Source organism: Megalobrama amblycephala, linkage group LG17 (assembly GCF_018812025.1).
Source record: "Megalobrama amblycephala isolate DHTTF-2021 linkage group LG17, ASM1881202v1, whole genome shotgun sequence".
Lineage (NCBI taxonomy): Eukaryota > Metazoa > Chordata > Actinopteri > Cypriniformes > Xenocyprididae > Megalobrama > Megalobrama amblycephala.
In genome coordinates this window covers 15,374,032-15,397,239 of record NC_063060.1, presented here as the reverse complement: position 1 = coordinate 15,397,239, position 23,208 = coordinate 15,374,032, and the positions used below count along the sequence as shown (strand labels likewise).

The 23,208-nt window shown below is 37.9% G+C and overlaps 1 protein-coding gene across 1 annotated transcript; it reads left to right on the top strand.

Moving 5' to 3' along the window:
• Nucleotides 1–6,515: 6,515 nt before the first annotated feature.
• Nucleotides 6,516–21,010, top strand: LOC125250558 (gastrula zinc finger protein XlCGF57.1-like). The gene is made up of 3 exons (XM_048163188.1): nucleotides 6,516–6,625; nucleotides 6,919–7,050; nucleotides 19,183–21,010. Exons 2-3 carry the CDS (start codon nucleotides 6,972–6,974, stop codon nucleotides 20,553–20,555), a joined length of 1,452 nt encoding a protein of 483 aa, XP_048019145.1. The 5' UTR covers nucleotides 6,516–6,625; nucleotides 6,919–6,971; the 3' UTR covers nucleotides 20,556–21,010.
• Nucleotides 21,011–23,208: the final 2,198 nt, after the last annotated feature.

Here is a 23,208-nt window from a genome sequence, read left to right as displayed (position 1 = left end):
TTTTTCTGAGCAGTGTATTTACCATTTTAGTGCTGTCCTGATTTACATCGAGTGCATTCCATTTCAAATCTTGCTTTTTTGGTTTTGTTGTTGTTCTGAATTTTAGAAGCTGATAAATGTGCCAGCTGTACCCCCAGATAAAATACAATCTGTTCCCTTTTGCCTACTCAGATTTTAGTCCCATAATATCAAAACTGGTCTTTTTGGTTGAAGTGTCCAGTTGTTAGACTGGTCCCCCATATAATATTTTTTTTAAATAAAGTCTGTTTAAATAAATGTCTGTGTAAAGCAAAATTAAAATATATGTTCTGAGTTTGTCACACCACAGAAAAATTAGGTATTAACAACCCAGCCAAATTGGAATGATTAAAAAAAACACCAAGTAAATGAAATAAGTTATCAAAGTCTTGAAAAAATAAGCTAATGAGTCAAACATACTGATGCATATCAAAAAAAGAATCATGTTAGAGGGTTGCAAAATTTAGTAGAGTTACCTACAGTACAAATTATAACATAAGCACACAAGGCAACACACTCATTGGTGGGCATGTACTGCCCACTGTGGCACCAGATGTCGGCGCCGCAAGACAGGAGGATGAAGGCCGGTAGGGAGAAAGTTGGTCTGGCCCCATATCATAGTTGTCGGCGGAATGGGAGGATGGGAGGATGAAGGCTGAGGCCCGCTTCAGATAGTCGGTTCAGCTCCATTCACCAAAAACAGTGGATTATCTGTGAATCCCAGTTTTCTGATGAAAGTTTGTAAAACTCTGGTATAAAATTATCACTGCAGATATGGATGTTGGTGGTGATTGTCAGCTCTCCATCAAGATGGCCGTTCACAAAATTAATACACCTCTTCTTATAATTTTTAGGAAATTTAAATAAGGAGACCGAGCTTTATTGTATATTATCGTAACCAGGTAATATGCATTTGCGTGACAGTGGCGAGCCACTGATGCTTATACACTGTAGTTATTATTGTGTTAAGGGCAGGGCCATGCTCTGTGGCTTCAGTGCGTCATCAAGCCACCGCTGTCTTCAGGATCCCCTACTCTTTTCTCCCACCGTGGTTCCCCATCTTCTTCTTCCCCTTCCCTTTTTGCTCCCACCCCTATCACTCCCACTGTCACCCCCAGTTGTCCTGCTGTAATGCCGGATTCACTTCTAACCTCCTCCTCCACTGTAAGCCAGACCTCCTACTCCTCTTCATCCTGCTCCTGGACCGTCTCTTGTGCTATGTTCACATTGGCAGTCCAAATCCGATTATTTGTGTACAACAACCTATGCTGTGTTATCAGCTTTCCAGAGATATGAGAGATGTATCTGACACGAATCTCCAGTCACCATGCCTGTCATCACAGCACACTACATCTCCCATAATTCTTTCTGGCTACAACCTGAGCACACTCCACAATCACCACACCTGTCTGCCATCATCCTCATCAGCTCCTCTACATGAAAGCCAGCACCACAGTCACATTACTTGGTCTTGTCTATCACTACGGCGCTATACTTACCTGAGTCTTACCTGTGTTTGTGCCTGTTGCCTGTCAGTCATCCGTCTGTCTTCCTCAGTCTTAATCTTCGGCTATTCAGATCCACACTGCTCCTGTAAAATGAAAGTGACTTTGTTACCATTGAAGCTAAGTACTGATCTGAACTTGACTGCTGTGACTTACCTGTGTGCTTCAGTTGACATTCCCTTTTGCCTGCTAATAAACACTCTGAACTGTTACCATGGTGTTCTCCTCTTCTGTTGCTGACAAAAGACCAGACCAAATCAAAAGATGGACTGAGCAGGAGTTTTTCTGGAACCTGGGGATTTCCTCTGCACAATATTTCAAGATAGCAGGAAGATAGAGGAGTGCATGAAGGAATTTATTGAATACTGTTACCTGATGACGTGGAATGATTGTATCCTTATCCGCTGCTTTAAAGATGGATTAGATGACAATGTCTGCCAACTATTGTCAGAGATAGATGGATGTGTGATATTTGAGCAATTTTTAGACCTTGTTTTGTGGCGGTGTGTATATGCTATACAGTTGGACCATCTCAAGACTACAGAGAAACCATCACAAGTTCCCTTGTCTCTGCCTGCTCTGATTTCACCATAAAGACAGTTCTTGTCAAAGAACCACCCTTTCATCTAGACAGGTCAGCCAAACACAGCTGGGAGAGATCAGCTCCAGGGAGTATTCGGCTGTCTTCTAAAGTGGAGTATTTTTTCATCATGTTTGTCCATAAGGCGAGAAGTTCATGATCAACAATTCTAAGTCAGCCCATCAGTCCATAAGTCTACTCCATTTCTAGATTCTGTTCCTGTCAATGCCCTGTAGAATTTCAGCCCAGAAATCAATTCAGAAGCCTATTCCTGCCTCAGTACTCCATCAAATACCCGCTCAATCCATAGAGCTCAACCTAGAATCTTCCTCCTGGTTGAACATAACCCTAAACCCAGCACAAAGGAAGAGGCTAAGTAAGAAGAAATCAACCTTTCAACATTCTGCTGTAGTTCCTTAGCTACCTGTCACTTCAGAGTGCGCATTCCTGAGAGAGAACGTTCTGAGTATGTTACAAGGAGTGATTTTATAGAGTATGCTCCTGAGATACTAGAGCCTGCTCCAGAGAAGGCAATTTGAAGGACCTGCTCCAGGATTCAGCCCAGAGTCTGCTCCTGCATTCACCCCCTGAGTCCACTTCAGTGTCGGCTCCAGCCACTGACCACAGTCCAGTGACGGCTACAGCTTCTGACCACAGTCCAGTGTCAGCTCCAGCACCTGACCACAGTCCAGTGTTGGCTCCAGCCCCTGAGTTCGCTCCAGTGTTGGCTCCGGCCCCTGACCACAGTTCAGTGATGGCTCCAGCCCCTGGCCACATGCCTGGAACTCTTGCCTCAGAGTTCAGTAATGTACCTGCTCCAGCCCCAGAGTTCAGTCTCGAGTCTGCTCCAACTCCAGAACTCAGTCATGAGTCAGCTATAACCACTAAATCTGCATCAGAGTCTACTCAAGCCCCTGTGTCTTCACTGGAGTCTGCCCCAGATCTCAGCCCAGTGCCTGCTCTCACCGTGGAGCTCAGCTCAGTGCCCACTCTACCACCAAAGACTTCAGCCAACATGGCTGCCATGTCAGAATCTTCAGCCAAAATTGCCACTATGTCAGAGTCTCCTGATGTCACAGCCATTGTGCCAGAACCCTGGTAGATATTTCTAAGCCTGGAGGATTCAGAGACCTCTCTACCACTGATTGCTCTCCCTGTTATGGTGGTGGCAATAATGTATGTTTGGGCTACACACTGCTCTCCAGCTTGTATCGAAGTCTATGAACTTCCTTTTTACCCTGAAGCGATGTGATGTCTGCACACCGTTCTGTTGTTATTATTTTTTGGTGAAATAAACAGCCAGTAGTCCTCCTTATATCTGAACTCTGTTACACTGGTGCCGAAACCCGGGAGGGAAGAGGACAGGGTCGGCTTTTGACTACTGGCTGTTTATTTCACCAAAAAATAATAACAACAGAACGGTGTGCAGACAGGCACAAAACAGTCAAAATAATCCACAATTCACTCCAGCATGAACAGGCAGGCATCCAGGAGTGTAGAACAGCCAGTAGTCCTTCTCTCTCTCTCGCTGGCTCCTGTTTCTCCTGCCGTTAAATACTCTCTCCACGCCAATTACTGAAACAAGAGACAGGTGTTTGTTATTTGCGCCTAATCCACTCAGTCACCGTGCGTCTCCTCCCTCTCTCTCCCGTTGCAGATTCCGCTGAACCACGCCCCCCTTGCCACAGCCTACATATACTATGCCCTAAAAGTATGATTTTGTGAAGGAAAAAGTACATACAATTGAGTGTGTAGCAGAAGAGTATGCAAGTTTTGGGACATACTACTTAATTGTTGCTTTAACGGATGCTCTGTCGCTTAGTTACATGCAACCTGTCATCGTTTAAACTGCCCTGTCAATCATCTTGTCACAGTTAAAATCCTCCACATTCAATTTAACCGTTCCAACATTCACCGTTTCAGAGAGAAATGTAGTTGCTTGTTCTTTCATGCAGTTCTTTCTGCCAGTCGTGGGTCTTTCATGCAGAGAACTCTCCTCATGTTTGCATTATGATGCATTTAAAAGTTAAGGACCAAACGCATTGTTCTAAAAGTTCACAATGCTGTTGCAGATATTTGGATGTAGATGTGGATAACATTCAATAAATATCTTTTTGTCAGGTTAATTACTGATTATTAATCACTCAAACCCTTTTATATTAACTGCTCTGCTTAACCGTTGGTCTCGCATATCCATGTTTGTAGTTTTTTAACACCTTTTATTCATGTTTGTATAATCGAATCCTTGTCCAACGTGCAATGGGTTGTGGGCAATATTAGCCGCTAGAGTGTGCACAGATCTGCACTTCCAATTCTAATTCTTTGGAATATGCATTTTTAACATACTACAATTTGGGATGCACCAATTTTAATTACGATTACTATATTTAGGACGGTTAGTATGCGAATTGGGATGCAGCATGCAGGTTAGTCCCAATTTTCTGAAGAAAGAATCTCTTCATCAATAAAAAACGCTTGAGTCTTTTCAGAAAATTTGGACTAAACCTCTCAATTCATATGGATTAGTTTTCCGATCTCTTTATGAACTTTTTGAAGCGTCAAATTTCCAGTTACAAAGGCAGACTATGGAAAAAGATTTTCATTTGTGTTCTGGAGATGAACGAAATTCTTACGAGTTGGAACAGCATGAGGGTCATGGAACAGCATGAGGGTGAGTAATAATGACAGAATTTTCATTTTTTGGGTGAACTAACCCTTTAATGCTGAACCACAAGGTTTTTCAAATTGCAATAATCAAATACAGTTTTAATGATATGAAATGGTATACTAACCGTCTGAATTTTTATCGTGGTTCATCATTAAACCGCTAACCGTTTCACTCCAACAAAAATGAAGATAATCCAACATTGAAGGGGGGCACCACCCGTAACACAGATATACAATAACATGAAGACAATGACTGACAACAGACAGGAGTAGGTGCGTTCACGTGGCCTCATAATTCCTGTAGTTACGAGATTCTAGCTTGTAAAAAGCGTTCACGTCCTCGTAGAGCTCGTAATTACACCTTGTAAGCTGGGAGTTTTCTGAAAGCTCCCACATGTACCACATGGCCGCTGTGCCACCTGACCGCTGTAGATTAATTTAGGCGTTGATAGTGCTGCCATGGAAACGCATAATTCCCAGTCCAAGGACCAAAAGGACGTGAATAGCTCAGAATATAACGTCATGGGTTGTCATTTCAAGATTCCGGTAAATACGAGGTGGTGTGAACGCAGCATATATACAACATGGAACCAGCGAACGAGGCAGAGCCAGGGAATGGGGTGGAAACAGTTAAGGAGGAAGAGCAAGGAGACTGGACAGAACCAGCGGAGGTGGAAGGGCCAGGGAAGTGGTCACAACCTGAGTGTCTAGGAAGTCGGGTGGAATCAACTGGAAAGTAAAGACTCCAGGGGTGGGAGCGCACTCCAGGGTGTCCAGCTCAATGAGTGCCAGCTCAGGGGCAGATGTGGCAGCAGGCTCTAACTCCGGGACTTGGCCTCTGGTTGAGGGTCTGTGTCAGGAGTGGTCACTGCCTTTGGGGCTGGGGTGCTCTCTGGAGGATTATGGATGGAATGGGCAGGGAGTGAGTGGAGCACGCATCCTCCTGCACCTCCTCCACTGTGAGGGAGAACCAGTCAGCCACAAGGCATACTCAATGTATTGGGGTAGCAAGCAACTGTAATCCCCCATGGGCATCGGCTGCAGGAGGTGGTGGTGCAGCCCACTCAAAAACATGAAACTTCAAAACTTCAGTGTGTAATTCAACTTTTGTTAGTCAACAAAAATCCTGGTGAAAAACTGTTACCCATGATTGTGCAGAGAAATCTTCACCATTCAGAGAATCACAACAAGCAAATCCCATCTACTCCCATGAAGCACTGCGAATGATGCTTTCAAATTACTTATATATTATGCATAGGCTACTATGCAGATTTTGCAATAAACATAAAAAAGTATACATTCAAAATTTTTAAATCAGTAGTTTTATATTATTTGTCATATTTATTTTGCTTATGTTGTTCGCAACACTCTATTTTACCACATTAAAGCCGTTTTTATCATATTTTCAAATGCTTTTTTTGCATTAAATCAAAGTTGGTAATGTTGTGATTTACTTCGGCATGTTGGTTTAGTTAATGGCTTATAACTATTTAAGACTTTTTAAATCATATTTCCAGAACCAAGACTGCTGAAAAAATGGGCAATAAATTAAAATGTAGGCTATTTATTTATTTACTTAGTAAGTTTATGTGAACACAGACTATTAATAACAATAAACACATACTTTCGATTTCATGGGGGTCTTTAAGTTTAAATGCAAATAAAAATACTATTTCTGATATTTTTGATATTTGTCTCGTTTTCATTTTAAGAACTTTAAATGATCTTTTATTTTGCCTCTTTGACCCGATGTGACGTCATTACGTCATGACGTCGGCTTCGGGGTTACGCCGCCTGTTGTTATCAGTTGTTATTCGAGGGAAAGGTTGTTGTTTTGAGCCAGTCAGAATTTAAGGTTTGTACAACTTTCAGCATGAATGGAATGTATTCCAAAAACATTGTATTATTAGATATTTTTTTTTATCACCAAAGCACAGCCTATGTATTTAACGTAATATGCTTTGATAGTTGGTCTTTCGTAAGTGGCGCCAAAATGTTTTTTTTTTTTTTAATGGCGCCAAAACGTGTTATTCTTTTTAATTTATTATGCTAAATTTTCTGTGCAAAGCGCATCCACGCATAAGGAATATAGTGATTTAATTTCCTTTATTTTTCTTTCTACTGTTAATACTTATCAAACTATTCCAGACACGCAGAAAAAACTCCAGGTGAAAATTGAGATCTACGTGGCATAGATAAACATGGAGTTTATTAAAGAGGAGGACATCAGTGATTCAGAACCATGCACAGTAAAAGAAGAGGAAACTGAGGAACTATTAGGTTGGTGTCCACTCTTGATTTGCCAGTAACGTTTTCAGGAACATTACAGTACATTTACATTACATTTATTCATTTGAGAGACGCTTTTCTCTAAAGCGACTTGTATTACATTCAATTAACAGGAAAAACAAAGCTTTAACCTGCTTTAAGCTTTAAACAGTGGTTCTCAAACTGTGCAATACGTATCACCAGACGTAACACCAAGTGCATTCAGAGTGCATTAAAGTTCATAAAAGATTTAAAAGATTTATAAAAGATATAAAAGATTTCATTTAGAAAATTTAATTATTTGATTACAGCTTTATCCATCTATAGACTCGTTTTACAGAGTATGGGATTTGAATTCAATGCGGTACAAGTGTAATGTATGCAAGTGTAAGGGCAGTAATATTAAAATATTAACAGGGTTTTTCTTAGGGTCAAAAATGGTCTTCGGTGGTGGCGGACAAACACGGCCATCCATACACACAGTACAAAGTAATCCTACCCATGTGAACTGCAAGCCCAGTACTGACAATAAATACAAAGTAAATGCAAAGATACTGTTTATAATAACTTAGCCCATTTATTCATACTATTTAAAAAAATCACTGTCAGGACAGATCTTAAAACAAAGTGCTTAGAACTATTTTTTGCTTAAAAATCTTTAAGTTTATATCTAAAATGTTAGTGAGTGACTGATTTGAGAAGTTAGTAATAAAATGAACAATGTTACATACTACACAGAAAAAGTGGCAGGTCTATTATGTTGCATTTACACTCAAAATCTTAATGCACAGATTTTTTGACATACAGTATCAGATTTTGTTCCATTTGCTATGGTTATCACTGTCAATCAGAATCAACTGCGTATTTAAATTCTGTTGCCAATCCAGAAACAATGTGTAGTTGGCAGCATGAAAAGTATATACAGAAAGTCGACAAAATCAAAGTTAAGAGGGTTCCGACTAACTTAAACTCATCTGATTGGCCATTGCATTCATGCACTCAGATATGCCTGTGATTAGCTACAAAGCCCAACACTGCAAAAACATGTAAATGGAAACCTTTAAAGGGTTAATTCACCCAAAAATTAAAATTCTGTCATTTATTACTTACCCTCATGCCGTTCCACACCCGTAAGACCTTCGTTAATCTTTGGAACACAAATTAAGATATTTTAGTTGAAATCCGATGGCTCCGTGAGGCCTCCATAGGGAGCAATGACACTTCCTCTCTCAAGATCCATAAAGGTACTAAAAACATATTTAAATCGGTTCATGTGAGTACAGTGGTTCAATATTAATATTATAAAGCAACGAGAATATTTTTGGTGCGCCAAAAAAAACCCAAATAACGACTTATTTAGTGATGGCCGATTTCAAAACACTGCTTCATGAAGCATCGGAGCATAATGAATCAGTGTATTGAATCCTGATTCAGATCGCGTGTCAAACTGCCAACGGCTGAAATCACGTGACTTTGGTGCACCGAACAGAAGATTCGATACACTGATTCATTTATGATCCGATGCTTCCTGAAGCAGTGTTTTGAAATCAGCCGTCACTAAATAAGTCGTTATTTTGTTTTTTTTGGCACACCAAAAATATTCTCGTTGCTTTATAATATTAATATTGAACCACTGTACTCGCATGAACCGATTTAAATATGTTTTTAGTACCTTTATGGATCTTGAGAGTGGAAGTGTCATTGGCTCCCTATGAAGGCCTCACGGAGCCATCACATTTCAACTAAAATATCTTAATTTGTGTTCTGAAGATTAACGAAGGTCTGACGGGTATGGAACGGCATGAGGGTAAGTAATAAATGACAGAATTTTCATTTTTGGGTGAACTAACCCTTTAATGCTCTTCACAGCACAAACATTCATGGGTGCATTTTAAAGCTCATGTCTGTAAGAGAGTGATGTGAGGCACGCTAGAGAACGACACTGCGCTATGATTCCATTAATTAGCACATCTAACTAATTAAATGTTCATGTTTTTTACTTTTTATCGTATTGCAGTTAATTTGATTTTTGGTTGGGTGATATACCAGTAGACAAATAAAACAGTTGGTTCAAAGTTTTTGTTTTTGATGTTTTGACCCATGTAACCTTGTTTTCTAATAATTCCAATTTCAATACCACAGCAAAAAACACTGGACTAACTAATATGAAGTTCAAACATTATTAAAGATAAGTAATCAGTCAGTAATAAAATAAGAACAAATAAACAAATTACAAGTAATAGATGTCAATACAATAAATACAATAGAAAAAAGATACTAATGAAATAAACAGTGCTTACATTTTTTCAGGTTGGTCTAACAGTAGTATTCAGGGAGAGAAATTTGAATAATCAAATGTAAAATAACACTGCATAGTCTTCACTGTATAAATTAAATATAGATTAATCCTTATAGAGTTGGATTCCGGAAGTAAACTTTTTTTTTTTTTTTTTTTTTTTTTCAAAGAAATTGATTTTTTTATTTTTTTTACGATGATAAATCTTTAAAGACTGTGGCTCTCTAGGACCGATGTTCGAGACGTTAATATGATTAATTAGTTAGTAAAGGCTATTATTATTATTATTAAATTAATATTAGGATCTACATTTCATTTGCCTTCCCTAATTTTACAATGGCATCACCACATAACCACACTTGACATCACTGACACCACTGACACGCATGTATGATTTGAAGACTCCTCAATGAAAATGTTTTTAAAACAAACTACAAAACTACATCCCACATTAAAATTGAATTGCAAAGTGATCTATTCACAAATTGTCAAGAGTGCTTGTTATAAAAGAGACGCATCATTCTTATACAGTTGTTGTTTGAGCCAAGGTGAAAACGGCATTGTTGTTCATCAGTGTTTTGTTTCCATAATACATTAAAACATTTAATGACTAATAACTAAAAACAATACAATTACAAATTAATAATTATATCACTAACATTATATAGGCCTAATAACAGTCTTTAGGTCCGAACATTGCATAAATCAGTCATCTGTGAAAATCAAAAGCAGAAGTACAGTAAAAATGCTGCATCTGCAGGGCTCTATGGTAAGCACAGCCAAAAATTTAGGAGCACTTTCTGATCAATAACAGACATTATTACAGGGCGATATTTGCCCCTTTAAATTAATTTCCTGGGGCATCTGTACCATTATAAGAGCAATTTTTCTAATCTTATTAAATTTATGCATCATATTTAATCAATTTCTTAAATTAAAATAGAAAATTTGTTTTTAAATGTTAAACAATAAATCCTATTACAACAAAAAGACCCAATCAGACCGTTACCAATCAAAAGAAATCATCAAAAAAATCCATGTTTGCACTGCAGAAGTGGCACAGACGCTCCATCTGAAGTGGTATTAGACTTTTACATAGACTGCTTAATGCAGCTCATTGGTAAATAATGTTGTACGAATGTATTTAAATATTTTTTTTTAATTTAGACATATGTATATAAAAATAGAATCATTAAAAGTTTAATATTTTAAGTAAAAACAGTCTATGTAAAGTGTAAATATGAAAATAAATGTAAATATGAAAGTAGGTGGTGGTAAATCTTAACGTGCGAGTCATTCATTCAGTCTTCAAAACGCAGATTCATTCAGGAATCACCATTGCTTGAAGATGCGCAACAGCTCTGATGTGGCTTTGTTTGAAACTATTTTCACAAAATCGATCAAAAACAGACAGTATTGTGGCTAAAATTGTCACTTAATATCAGCTTGTTTATTGGACTTGAATCAGATCAGTAAGTATCACATTTGCATTCATGACAATACTCGGAGAAACAGGAGTAACAGTTATACTCCTGTGATAGTACTTAACTTACACATATTAGGCTTGCTGAGATGGACGGTGTTACCTGTGTTCAGCAGCAACTCTGGTTACATCACTTGCCCACCATGAGCACAGCACCGGCCCCACCGTCGTTTTGATTTTTTTAATAGTAATAATAATCATTTAATTTAGTTAGAAAATAGACACTACAGTTAAAAACTGAATGCGTCTGCTCAATTCAGTGAGCTGAACGAGAGTTGCAGCACAGATCAGCAACAGGAGTCCGATTTTATCTCAGTTCGCCCATTTCGCATCATTTTTCTGAATGACAAGCAAATTGTAAAAGTGCATATTTAAGCGAGTTTGTCATTGTACTGTTAACTATTAAGAATAATAATGAACCCATCTACCATTCAAGCAATTGCCGCCTCCGAGTTGCCTCTACTTTAAAAGTGAAAGTAATATGCGCACGGGCATTCATAACTGCATGTGTTTTTATAAATCAGTTTTTGGAGGCATTTTTGCCCCAAGCACCCTTTAATTTCCGACTTTGATTATGATAATCCAAATGTAGTATTTACAATTAATTTTGCTGCAAAGAAACAGCAGCATGAAATGGTCTGGTAATTGCGAGTGGCTGCGTCACACCGGTTGCGCCTTGTAAACAATCTTTGGAGTGTAGTCCGGAGCGCACGTAAACATAACTGTTGTTCAGTTAGATGCATTTTGGGAGTTGTAGCCTACTTTTTTATTCCGATTGTGATCTATTCATGAGAATTGATTGGGTCACTTGCACCAGTGTGACTAAATATTTTTTCACAGTCGCACGCAATTATTTTCAGGAGCAAATGCGAGTGAAATAAGCGCACTGTAGAGCCCTGTTCTGTAACGGCATAAGAGGATAATGTCTCTAAATTTCCCACTGACGTGTTGAAATACTCTTCAGTTTTTAATGTTTTATTTAACATCACATCAGACATAATAAATGGAATACTCTGAGTCAGATATATAAATGATTAGGCTATGTTTTTACCTCACTTCCTGGAAATAACCTGATTTATTTATAAACACTCCACCTTTGCTAAAATAGAAAAAGATTCTAATGTATAAAAAGAAGTAATTAAATAAGCAAATGACTGAGTAAAGTAATAAGCAAACAAAAAGCAAGTTAATGATAAAATACGTATGTACGATAATATAGTGTATCACAAGCTGACGATATGACTGTGGAGCATATTGCCCAGCACTAATTTATACAGTGATTATGACTATGCAGTGTTATTTTACATTTGATTATATCTGTACCTGAATACAGTTAGATTTACCTGAAAAACATAAAGTACTTATTTCATTTGCGTCTTTGTATTTGTATTTACCTGTTTGTAATTTATTTTCAATGCAGATGCACTACCCTACAAAATCACCCCAATCATTCTAGAATGATTAATTCATTATAAAAGTGCTATTCAAATCATCTAGTGAAATTGTTTTCCTATCGCTATATATATATTGTATATCACAATGTCAGTTTTTTCCAATATTGTGCAGCCTTAATGTACACCATAGTCTACATAGATGCATCAACTATATATATATATTTTTTTCATAGGCTTTATATTACACATTGTTTGGAAGACAGCATTGGGCAGGATGTGGAATAACGTTGCTTTTTAGATTTCTTTTTCATCCAATTAATCGATTAATTGAAAAAATACTTAACCAATTAACTGTTTATTAAAATAATCATTAGTTGCAGCCCTTAATGAATAGTTTTATATTTCTACATTTTTTAATTTAATTGTCATTCACAGTGCTTCATGGGATTGTCATTCTTTCCCTCCCTAAAGCCTTTAAGTCTTGTACCTTTTGTCTTTTTGTCCACTTTTCAAATACTTTTTTTGCTTTGAATAAAACTTTGTAATGATGTGATTCACCTCGTAGCTGGTTGGCTTGGTTCATGGCTTATAACGCTTTAACAAACACTTTTTTTTTTTCTTTTTTTTTAATTCTATGGGAAAAATGAATAGAAACAAAATACTTATGGAACCAAGGCAGCTGAAAAACTGGGTGGGTACTAACTTTTATTAAAATTACAAAAGTTGCTCATTCAAGAGCATTAATGATCTTATTGTTTGATTAACATTAAGGATCCAGAAAACAGTAGGGAAATTAGGTTGCTGCCACTTTAAGACCTAATCCAATATACCTATAGATGTGTTTTCTTTCTCGACTGTTTAACGTTCACTTAAGAAATAACCGGTTGTTTACAAGGATAATCACCAAGATGGGCATTTGGACAATTTTGTGTGTATTTAACCGTTGAAGTGCAAGAAGATGCGAAAGACACATAAACTGATGATTAAATGACTCTTAACAGTGTACACACCAGGTCTCATTGCATTCGCTTGTCGGAGAAAGTGTTAACTGCAGTATGAACTGACAGCAATATCTATGGACTTTAAATATCTAAATGTTAGTAAGAAGAAGAAAAACAAAAAAACTTTTAGATATATCAATCTGCATGCGATGGACATTTGTTATGTTTTGCTCACTCTTTGAAGCTATCTAGAGCACAATGGCTCTAGGACCTGAACTGGAAGCGATGCAACCTGTTTTACAGAATAATTTGTTGCGCATAACCCCCGTTGTGGGTCCCCAGGACCAGGATTGAAAATCACTGTACTAGTAGATTTGATGGTGTTGATAATGTCAGAATGAACTTTTAGCACACAAGAGGTCACATAAATAGAAATACAAGTTACTTCATATCTTTTGTTATAGGGCTTCTATCTTTTGTATTTCTTGTTTCACCAACCGATTTTTAACAACTGAATGTTAATTGTAGGCCTGATGGAAGTAAAGGAAGAAAATCAAGAACTGAATGAATTTGACGACAACTTCAATTTTCAGACACCTGAACATTTCATAATTGAAGAAAAGAGTTTCAATAACTCACAGTCTGAAAATTTCTCACAAAAAGGACACCTTAGGGATCACATTACAAATCATACCAGAAAGAAACCTTTAACAAGCCATCAGTGTGGAAAGAGTTTCAAACATAAAGGCCATCTTAATGTTCACGTAATGATTCACTCTGAAGAGAAAGCTTTTACTTGCCTTCAGTGTGGAAAGTGTTTCACAAATAAAGAAAACCTAAACCGTCACTTGAAAATCCACACTAGAGAGCTTTTTTCATGCTATCAGTGTGGAAAGAGCTTCGCTCGTAAACGAACTCTTCAGAATCACATGAAAACTCACTCTGGAGAAAGGCCTTTCCCATGCCATGAATGTGGAAAGAGTTTCAACAATAAAGGACACCTTAATATTCACATGAGAGGTCACACTGGAGAGAAGCCTTTCGAATGCCCTCACTGTGGAAAGAGATTTATTCATAAAGGACACCTTAACGAACACATACGAATTCACACTGGAGAGAAGCCGTTCACATGCCATCAGTGTGGAAAGAGTTACAGTCATAAAGGATGCTTGAATCTTCATCTAAGAATTCACAATGGAGAGAAGCCATATACATGCCATCAGTGTGGAAAGAGTTTTAGTTATAAAGCATACTTTAATGTTCACCTAAGAATTCACTCTGTAGAAAAGCCATATGCATGCCATCATTGTGGAAAGAGTTTCATTCATAGAGGACACCTTAATGAGCACCTGAGAATTCACACTGGAGAGAAGCCATATATATGTCCTCATTGTGGACAGAGTTTCACACATAAAGGAAGTCTGATGTTGCACATTAAAAAACTTCACACTGAAGATGGACTTTCCACATGCCTTCAATGTGGAAAGAGTTTCAAACACAAAGGAAACCTTAAGAATCACATGAAAACTCACACCAGAAAGAAGCCTAAAGCCTAATACCAGAGCATTTGGTGGTGCTAATGCACTGAAAATGTTTTCTTTCTCTCCTTTCTGTCAGCTTGAACCAGTCTGTCCTCGGATATCAGTGAGGCATTTTTGCCCACAGAACTGCTGCTCACTGGATATTTTCTCTTTTTCTGGTCATTCTCTGTAAACCCCAGAGATTGTTGTCCCAGTAGATGAACAGTTGTACGTAATAGAGTGGTTGTGAGTGGATAAATAAAGCCTTATATAAAACTGACTTGACAGCTACATTTTTTTTTCTTACTGTCAAGTTACAGTTTCTGTGTGCACACACCTGAAGCATTCATATAATGTTGCTGGTGACACAGCTTTTAAGAGTTCTGAATCGATTTTTTGTTTGATGCTTATTGTGCTTAAATGGTCAAATACACACAAAGTTATGTCAAAATGCCTGCCTTGGCAAGTATTAATGTAAACTCTGTTATGTCTGAAGTGAACACAAACAGTTATGAAAAAATCTGATCTTTGTCATTATATTGCGTCTATGCATTAAAGGGATAGTTCAGCCAAAAATGATAATTCTGTTGTTCTCACCCTCATGTCGCTCCAAACTTGTAAGACCGTTCATCTTCGGAACACAAATTAAGATATTTTTGATGAAATCCATTGAGCTATCTGGCGTCTGATAGACTGCAACAATTACCACTTTCAAGACCCAGAAAGGTTGTAAAGACATCATTAAAATAGTCCATGTGACTACAGTGGTTCAACCCTAATGTTATGAAGCCACAAGAATACGTTTTGTGGGCAAAAATAAACAAAAATGACTTTCAACAATTTCTTATTTTCCATGTTAGTCTCCTATGCAGTTGATGTAGTAAACACAGTGCAGCGCTTCCAGGTTCTACGTTAGAACGCTGGCTCAGTTTTGGCCAATGCTGTTCACGGTGCATGCATGTGATGTTGACACAGAAGCTGGCTAATAATGAGGCGCCATTCTGACGTAGAACCTGGAGGCACTGCACTGTGTTTACTACGTTAACTGGAAGAGAAGAAATTGTTTAATAAAGTTATTTTTGTTTGTTTGGAGGGACTGAAAGCTCTCAGATTTCATCAAAAAGATCTTCATTTTTGTTCCAAAGCTGAAAAGTCTTAGGGGTTTGGAATGACATGAGGGTAATTGTCATTCCAGTAATTAATTAATGACAGAATTTAAATGTTTGGGTGAACTAACACTTTAAGGAACAGCAGACTAATATAGCTGTTGCCATCTGTGTCACTCACTGCTCTTGACTGAATGACTTTTGTAACTTAAAAAAATGAAACACTGTATAGTCATTTACTGTATGAAATTTTTATTAAAGTGTTTCTGATAGACCTATCTGATCATTTTCAAGCAATGTTTGAATTTGTCTTTGTTTTATTGTTTATTTATCCTATTACTCGTAATTAGTTACTTGTCTTTAGTGAGCTTGGTAACACTTTACAATAAGGTTCATTTGTTAACATTAGATATTGTATTAACATGAACTAACCATAAGCTATACATTTGTTACTGTTTTTGTTAATCTTTGTTAATGTTAGTTAAAAAATACAGCAGTTCATTGTTTGGTCATGTTAGTTCACAGTGCATTAACAAATGTTAACAAATACAACTCTTGATTTTAATAATGTATTAGTAAATGATGAAATTAATATTAACAAAGATTAATAAATGCTGTAGAAGTATTGCTCATTATTAGTTCATGTTAACTAATGAACCTTATTGTAAAGTGTTACCATAAGCTTTTTACTTATGTTAGGCCTTCATTGCAGTGATATTCTTTTGAGCTGTTTTTTATTGTGTCCCATTTCTCGGTCTGCAGTTGTTGTTTTTTTCTTATCTTCAAAACTCACTCTTGCTCGTTCTCTCTCCTCGACCGTCATACACTTCCTGATGCTGATTGGTTAGACGTTTGTTGTTGGACTCGGCCCGACTAACTTCCAAACTGTATTTGAAATATCACTGAGTCCCCCTTTAAGCTTGCACTCAAATAGACTTGGTGTCTAGGTGGTACTTGAGCACTTTTAGGTGGTACCTGACTTATAAATTGAGAACCACTGGCTTAAAATCATATCATTAAAATAACAAATAAACTGAATCTGACAGTGAACATACAGTACCTACTATATACTAGGGGTGTAACGGTACACAGAAGTCACGGTTTGGTACATACCTCAGTTTTGGGGTCTACATGGTCCTCTGTCTATCAGAATATTTCATCATGTCATCACGATTATGATCAGAAGTAAGGCTGAATCAGTGTCCTTATTTGCACATATATATTCATTTGAAGGAGACATAATGAAATATGTGCACAAACACGGTGCTGGTTAATGTTTAGAGCACTAGATTATATGAAATATGTCTATAAAAACTTGAAACACACTTATTTCAATCCATATATGACCTAATATCCACGTGATGAGTGTTAAAGTTATTGCGTTGCTCTTTGCTGAAAAGGTAGTTGTTAAAGGGATAGTTCACCCAAAAATGAAAATGTCATCATTTACTTCCGCTTCATTTTTAAGTGAACTAACCCTTTAAGTTTAGGTATTGGGTAGGATTATGGGATGTAGAATATGGTCATGCAGAATAAGGCATTGTGGCAGGGGGGGCGTGGTTCAGTGGAGTCTGCAGCGGGAGAGAGAGGGAGGAGACACGCGGTGTCTGAGTGGATTAGACGCAAATAGTAAATACCTGTCTCTTGTTTCAGTAATTGGCGTGGAGAGAGTATTTAATGCCAGGAGAAACAGGAGCCTGCGAGAGAGAGAAGGACTACTGGCTGTTTTCCCCACTCCTGGATGTCTGTCTGCTGCTGGAGTGAAGTGACGTTATGTTGATTGTTTTGTGCCTGTTTGCACTGTTTTGTTATTATTATTTTGCTGATTAATAAACAGCCAGTAGTCACCCGCCGACCCTGTCCTCTTCCCTCCTTATTTACGAACTTTGTTACACTGGTGCCGAACCTCCCGGTCCATCCAGCTCCGGAACCTCTCGCGGTCTTCCTGCTGGGCTTGGAGGACGGCCTGGAACCGCCGCTCCTGATCTTGACGTAAGTCCAGCAGGGCCTGGTGTTGATCATGTTGCATGACCGCGAGGGATGTAATAAGTTCCGCAAATGGCGCGGCGGAGGACTCGGGCCTGGCGGCGGCATCCATCTTCCCTCCCGGGTTTCGGCACCAGTGTAACAAAGTTCGTAAATAAGGAGGGAAGAGGACAGGGTCGGCGGGTGACTACTGGCTGTTTATTAATCAGCAAAATAATAATAACAAAACAGTGCAAACAGGCACAAAACAATCAACATAACGTCACTTCACTCCAGCAGCAGACAGACATCCAGGAGTGGGGAAAACAGTCAGTAGTCCTTCTCTCTCTCGCAGGCTCCTGTTTCTCCTGGCATTAAATACTCTCTCCACGCCAATTACTGAAACAAGAGACAGGTGTTTACTATTTGCGTCTAATCCACTCAGACACCGCGTGTCTCCTCCCTCTCTCTCCCGCTGCAGACTCCACTGAACCACGCCCCCCCTGCCACAGGCATTAATATCTGCTTTATAAGTACTAATAAACAGCCAATATCCTAGTAATATGCATGCTAATAAGCAACTAGTTAATAGTGAGAATTGGACCCTAAACTAAAGTGTTACCAGACAAAGGAACAAGTCCACAATGATAGGTTTCTTTTATTTTATTTTGAACAGACAGTAGTGCAAATCAAAGTTTGTTCCACCTAGTGCCGTTTAATCCCCTATATGGTACAATACAGCCTCCTGTAGTGTATTAAGCACTAAGCTGTAAACAGAATGCACTCGTGGAATTTATTTATTTATTTATTTTTTGCAGGGCTGATAAAAAACAAAGGTATTTGGTCACAATCAGCTACAAAACTGAAAAACATCTTGTGTTATAAAAGTACAAAATTAATAGAATGAGAAATAAAACTTGTGCATTAGGAGTGTTACAATTTGCTCCACATAAACTGTATTTAAACATTCAAAGTATTCTCTTTTGTCCATAAGCGCAGAAAGACTCATTTGATGCATGCATCTACTGTAGTGGACTTTGCTTTCAAGCACTCAAGTCGTCTGCACATGCACTGTTCTTCTTCTGCTCTTTTTCCTTTTGTGGCAGTTATCAAACAGTGTTGTATTACTGCGTGCCCCCTTCTGAATTGGAGCATGGCTCGCCCTTGACTGACTATAATCATTGTCTGATTGCATGCACCGAACCGTGACGTTCGGGACGAATAGATGTACTGTTACACCCCTACTATATACACATCTAAAATACCTATTACATTTCCTGTGAGTACTCTAGCAGATTTTTCAGCATGACCCACACACACACTCAAAAAAGTTACTTTGAGGTCTTTTGCTAATTTATGTTTAATTAGGCTTCTCTTTTTTGGTTTTTCTTTTTTCACTTTTCTTGAACTGATTTTTAACCATTGAATGTGAATTGTAGGTCTGATGGAAGTGAAAGAGGAAATTCAAGAACTGAATGAAGTAGAGAAAAATCGCAAATTCCAGACACCTGAAGAAAAACCTTTTAGTAACTTGCAGTCTGAAAAATTCTCAGAAAAAGAACACCTTACGGGTCACATAAAAAATTGTCCCAGAAAGAAGCCTATAACGTGCCATCAGTGTGGAAAGAATTTCAAACAAAAAGGACACCTTAATATTCACATGAGAAGTCACACTGGAGAGAAGCCTTTCGAATGCCCTCACTGTGGAAAGAGATTTATTCATAAAGGACACCTTAACGAACACGTACGAATTCACACTGGAGAGAAGCCGTTCACATGCCGTCAGTGTGGAAAGAGTTTCACACATCAAGCAAGCCTTACATGGCACATGACAAATCACACAGATGAAGACCTTTCCACGTGCCAAAAGTGTGGGGAGAGGTTCCCAAATGCAAGAATACTTAAAGTTCACACAAGAATTCACATTGAAGAGAGCCCTTTAACTTGCCTTCAGTGTGGAAAAAGTTTCACAGATCAAGAAAAACTTAAGTGCCACATGAGAATCCACACTAAAAAGAAACCTTTCACATGCAATGAATGTGGTAAGAGTTTCATTCATAGAGGACACCTAAATGATCATTTAAGAATTCACACTGGAGAGAAGCCATTCACATGCCATCTGTGTGGAAAGAGTTTTAATCATAAAGGATACTTGAGTGTTCACCTAAGAATTCACACTGGAGAGAAGCCATATTCATGCCATCAGTGTGGAAAGAGTTTCATTCATAAAGGACACCTAAATGAACACATGAGAATTCACACTGGAGAGAAGCCATATACATGCCACCAGTGTGGGAAGAGTTTTAGTTATAAAGGATACTTGAAAGTTCACCAAAGTATTCACTCTGTAAACAAGCTGCATGCATGCCATGAGTGTGGAAAGAGTTTCATTCATAGAGGACACCTTAATGAACACATGAGAATTCACACTGGAGAGAAGCCTTTCATATGCCATCAGTGTGGACAGAGTTTCACACATAAAGGTAGCCTGACATGGCACATTAAAATTCACACTAAAGATGGACTTTCCACATGCCATCAAAGTGGGAAGAATTTTATAAATGAAAGAAAGCATAAGCGTCGCACAACAAGTCACTCTGTAGACAAGCCGTATGCATGCCATCAGTGTGGAAAACACTTCATTCATAGAGGACACCTTAATGAACACATGAGAATTCACACTGGAGAGAAGCCATATACATGTTCTCAGTGTGGACAGAGTTTCAGACATAAAGGAAACCTGACGTGGCATATGAGAACTCGCGCTGAAGATGGACTTTCCAAATGCCATCAGAGTGGGAAGAAACCTTAAGAGTCACACAAGATTTCACACTGGAGAGAAGCCTAACACATCAATGTGGAAAGAGTTTCAAACACAAAGGACATCTTAAAAATCACATAAGAACTCGCACCAGAGAGTTATTTATACGTGGTGTATGTATGTAGACAGCCTCACACGTGGTAAACATGATGTAAAGGCTAGAGGACACCAAGCCGACTTCAAAGAACAAGCGGCGACAAAAAAACGGTGTTGTTGTCTCTCGTCAACTGCGTCCGGACCAAAAGGCTGCGCTTGAACATACAGCACAGACTACAGCCAACCACAAACTAGCATGTGCATTTTTTGCGCCTGTGTGTAAAGGCTATTATTAAAGGATTAGTTCACTTTCAAATGAAAATTACCCAAGCTTTACTCACACTCAAGCCATCCTAGGTGTATATGACTTTCTTCTTTCAGATGAAGACAATTGGAGAAATATTAATAAATACACATCCGAGCTTTATAATGGCAGTGAATGGGATCAATGAGTATGAGCTGAAGAAAGTGCCAATGAAATATCTAGCTTCCGCCAGACCGCCTTCTGTATTCAATGTATGAAGAAAGTGTAAAACTCTTGCAGTTTACAAAGCTTACACTACATCCTACGTCTTCCCTGTTCACCTTACGGAAAAAGCTTATCTGTTTAAAGCAAGTTTACACTTTCTTCATTACTTCAATATGGAAGGTAGTCTGGTGGAAAATAGATATTTTACTTCATAATTTGTTTAAATATGGATAATTTTTTACACAAACGTATCGCTTCGCTTCAGAAGGCCTTTATCAACCCCCGGAGCTGTGTGGAGCACACCCTTATGATGGATGCCCTACTCGTTGGTCCAGTTCACTGCTATTTATAAAGCTTGGATGTATCAGGATATTTATTAATATTTCTCTGATTATGTTCATCAGATAGAAGAAAGTCATATATACCAAGGATGGCTTGAGGGTGAGTAAAGCTTGGGCTAATTTTCATTTGAAAGTGAACTAATCCTTTAAGGTTATTGCATTTATTGTCTATATTCGTCATTCAAAAGGAGAAACTGTAACAATTATATACGAGATATACGCAGGTATATGAAACGTAAACAAAGCAGTGCTTGCTTTCCATTTTGATTGTTATGTTGATAACTTTCTTCATTTTAAATGGCTCATGTTATGAAAATATTCTCGTTTTGGAATTCTCGGGTAGGATAATATAACATTAGATGAGCCTTCTGTCTGTGCCGTCTTGACTGACTTGGTCTCTTTCATCACTTTTGTGTTAACTCTTGTACACTGACTCAGTCACTAACATTCAATAAGAGTTCCCTCTCTCACCTATGGCCCAGACACCAATTCAACTGCTGCTAACGTGAGCCGACGAGAGCCGACATGTGGAACACTGCAAAAACTAGCCCGGCAGATGCTCGCTGACAGCCCGACATTGACCAATGGCCAACCATCAGCTTGGTGTGTCCTAGCCTTCAAGACATGGCATAACGTCTGATTTTGCCTTTTAAAGTACAACTGCAGTGACAAATATAGGACATACACTAGGTTCTTTGAACCTTTCATTGAACAGTTCTCCATGTTTTTCTTAGTGTGAAGAATGAAGATATAATGAATGCTTTTCCACTATAAACAACCTTTTGGATAATGGAAAGGTTCTATAGATGTTAAAGGTTCTTCATGTAACCATTAGATACCAATAAAGAACCTTAATTTTTAAGAGTGTAATATCATGTAGAATACCAAATATGAGCCCAAATGATCATCAGTGATGTAACAGCATGAGCCTCAGCATCAGTGCAACATACTGGCCTGGGTTTTGTGATGAGGATAATGCAAATAAAAATATTGCAATGCTGAAAAATATGTACTTGCATTTATTTTGATTAACTTTTACAATCAAAAACTATAAAGTCTGATTCATATTAAATATTTGTGTGATCAAGTGTTTTAACCAATAAATATGCAAATGCATATGTATTAATTTATTTAATATTTCAAATATTAGATTGTTAGATCCACAGAGCTGCTCATATCCATTATTAAAACGGACAGACTGAACTGGTAAATGCTTTTAGCTGTTGTGTAACAGTAATTTCACCTATTACACAAACTCACATGTCAAGGTTGAATCTAGTTATTAATTTTTTGGCTTATTGATGGTTTTCAATTCTATTGTGATGCTTATAATGCATAGCAATGTTCCCATAACAGAGAAGTAAAGTGCTGTTTCTCTGGCATTTTCAGAGGTTATAAAATATATAATACACAGTCTAATGGTCTAACGAAATCCAAACCTAAAACATCTTTTACTGTACCAATTTTATAGACTTTATACATCCTATCTGAGCCAATGCAGATGAAAGAGCAAAGTTATTTCAGGGTGATCCACATGCACAGAAAGCCATCCACAAACGAATGCCATGCAGACAGTTGTGTGATTTATATGACAAAACATATTTGGAATTTTTTTTTTTTTTTTTTTTTTGAATTTGAAAATCTTGTTTTATTTATTTGTGAATTTAATTCATTTTAAGTGAAACTCTTTACAATTATTTGTGAATCTTAATTTATTTGGAATAATGGAACAAACCTAACCCCATTCACATCACATATGGTAAAGACAGAAGCTTAAACGTTCATGCTTGATATGTGA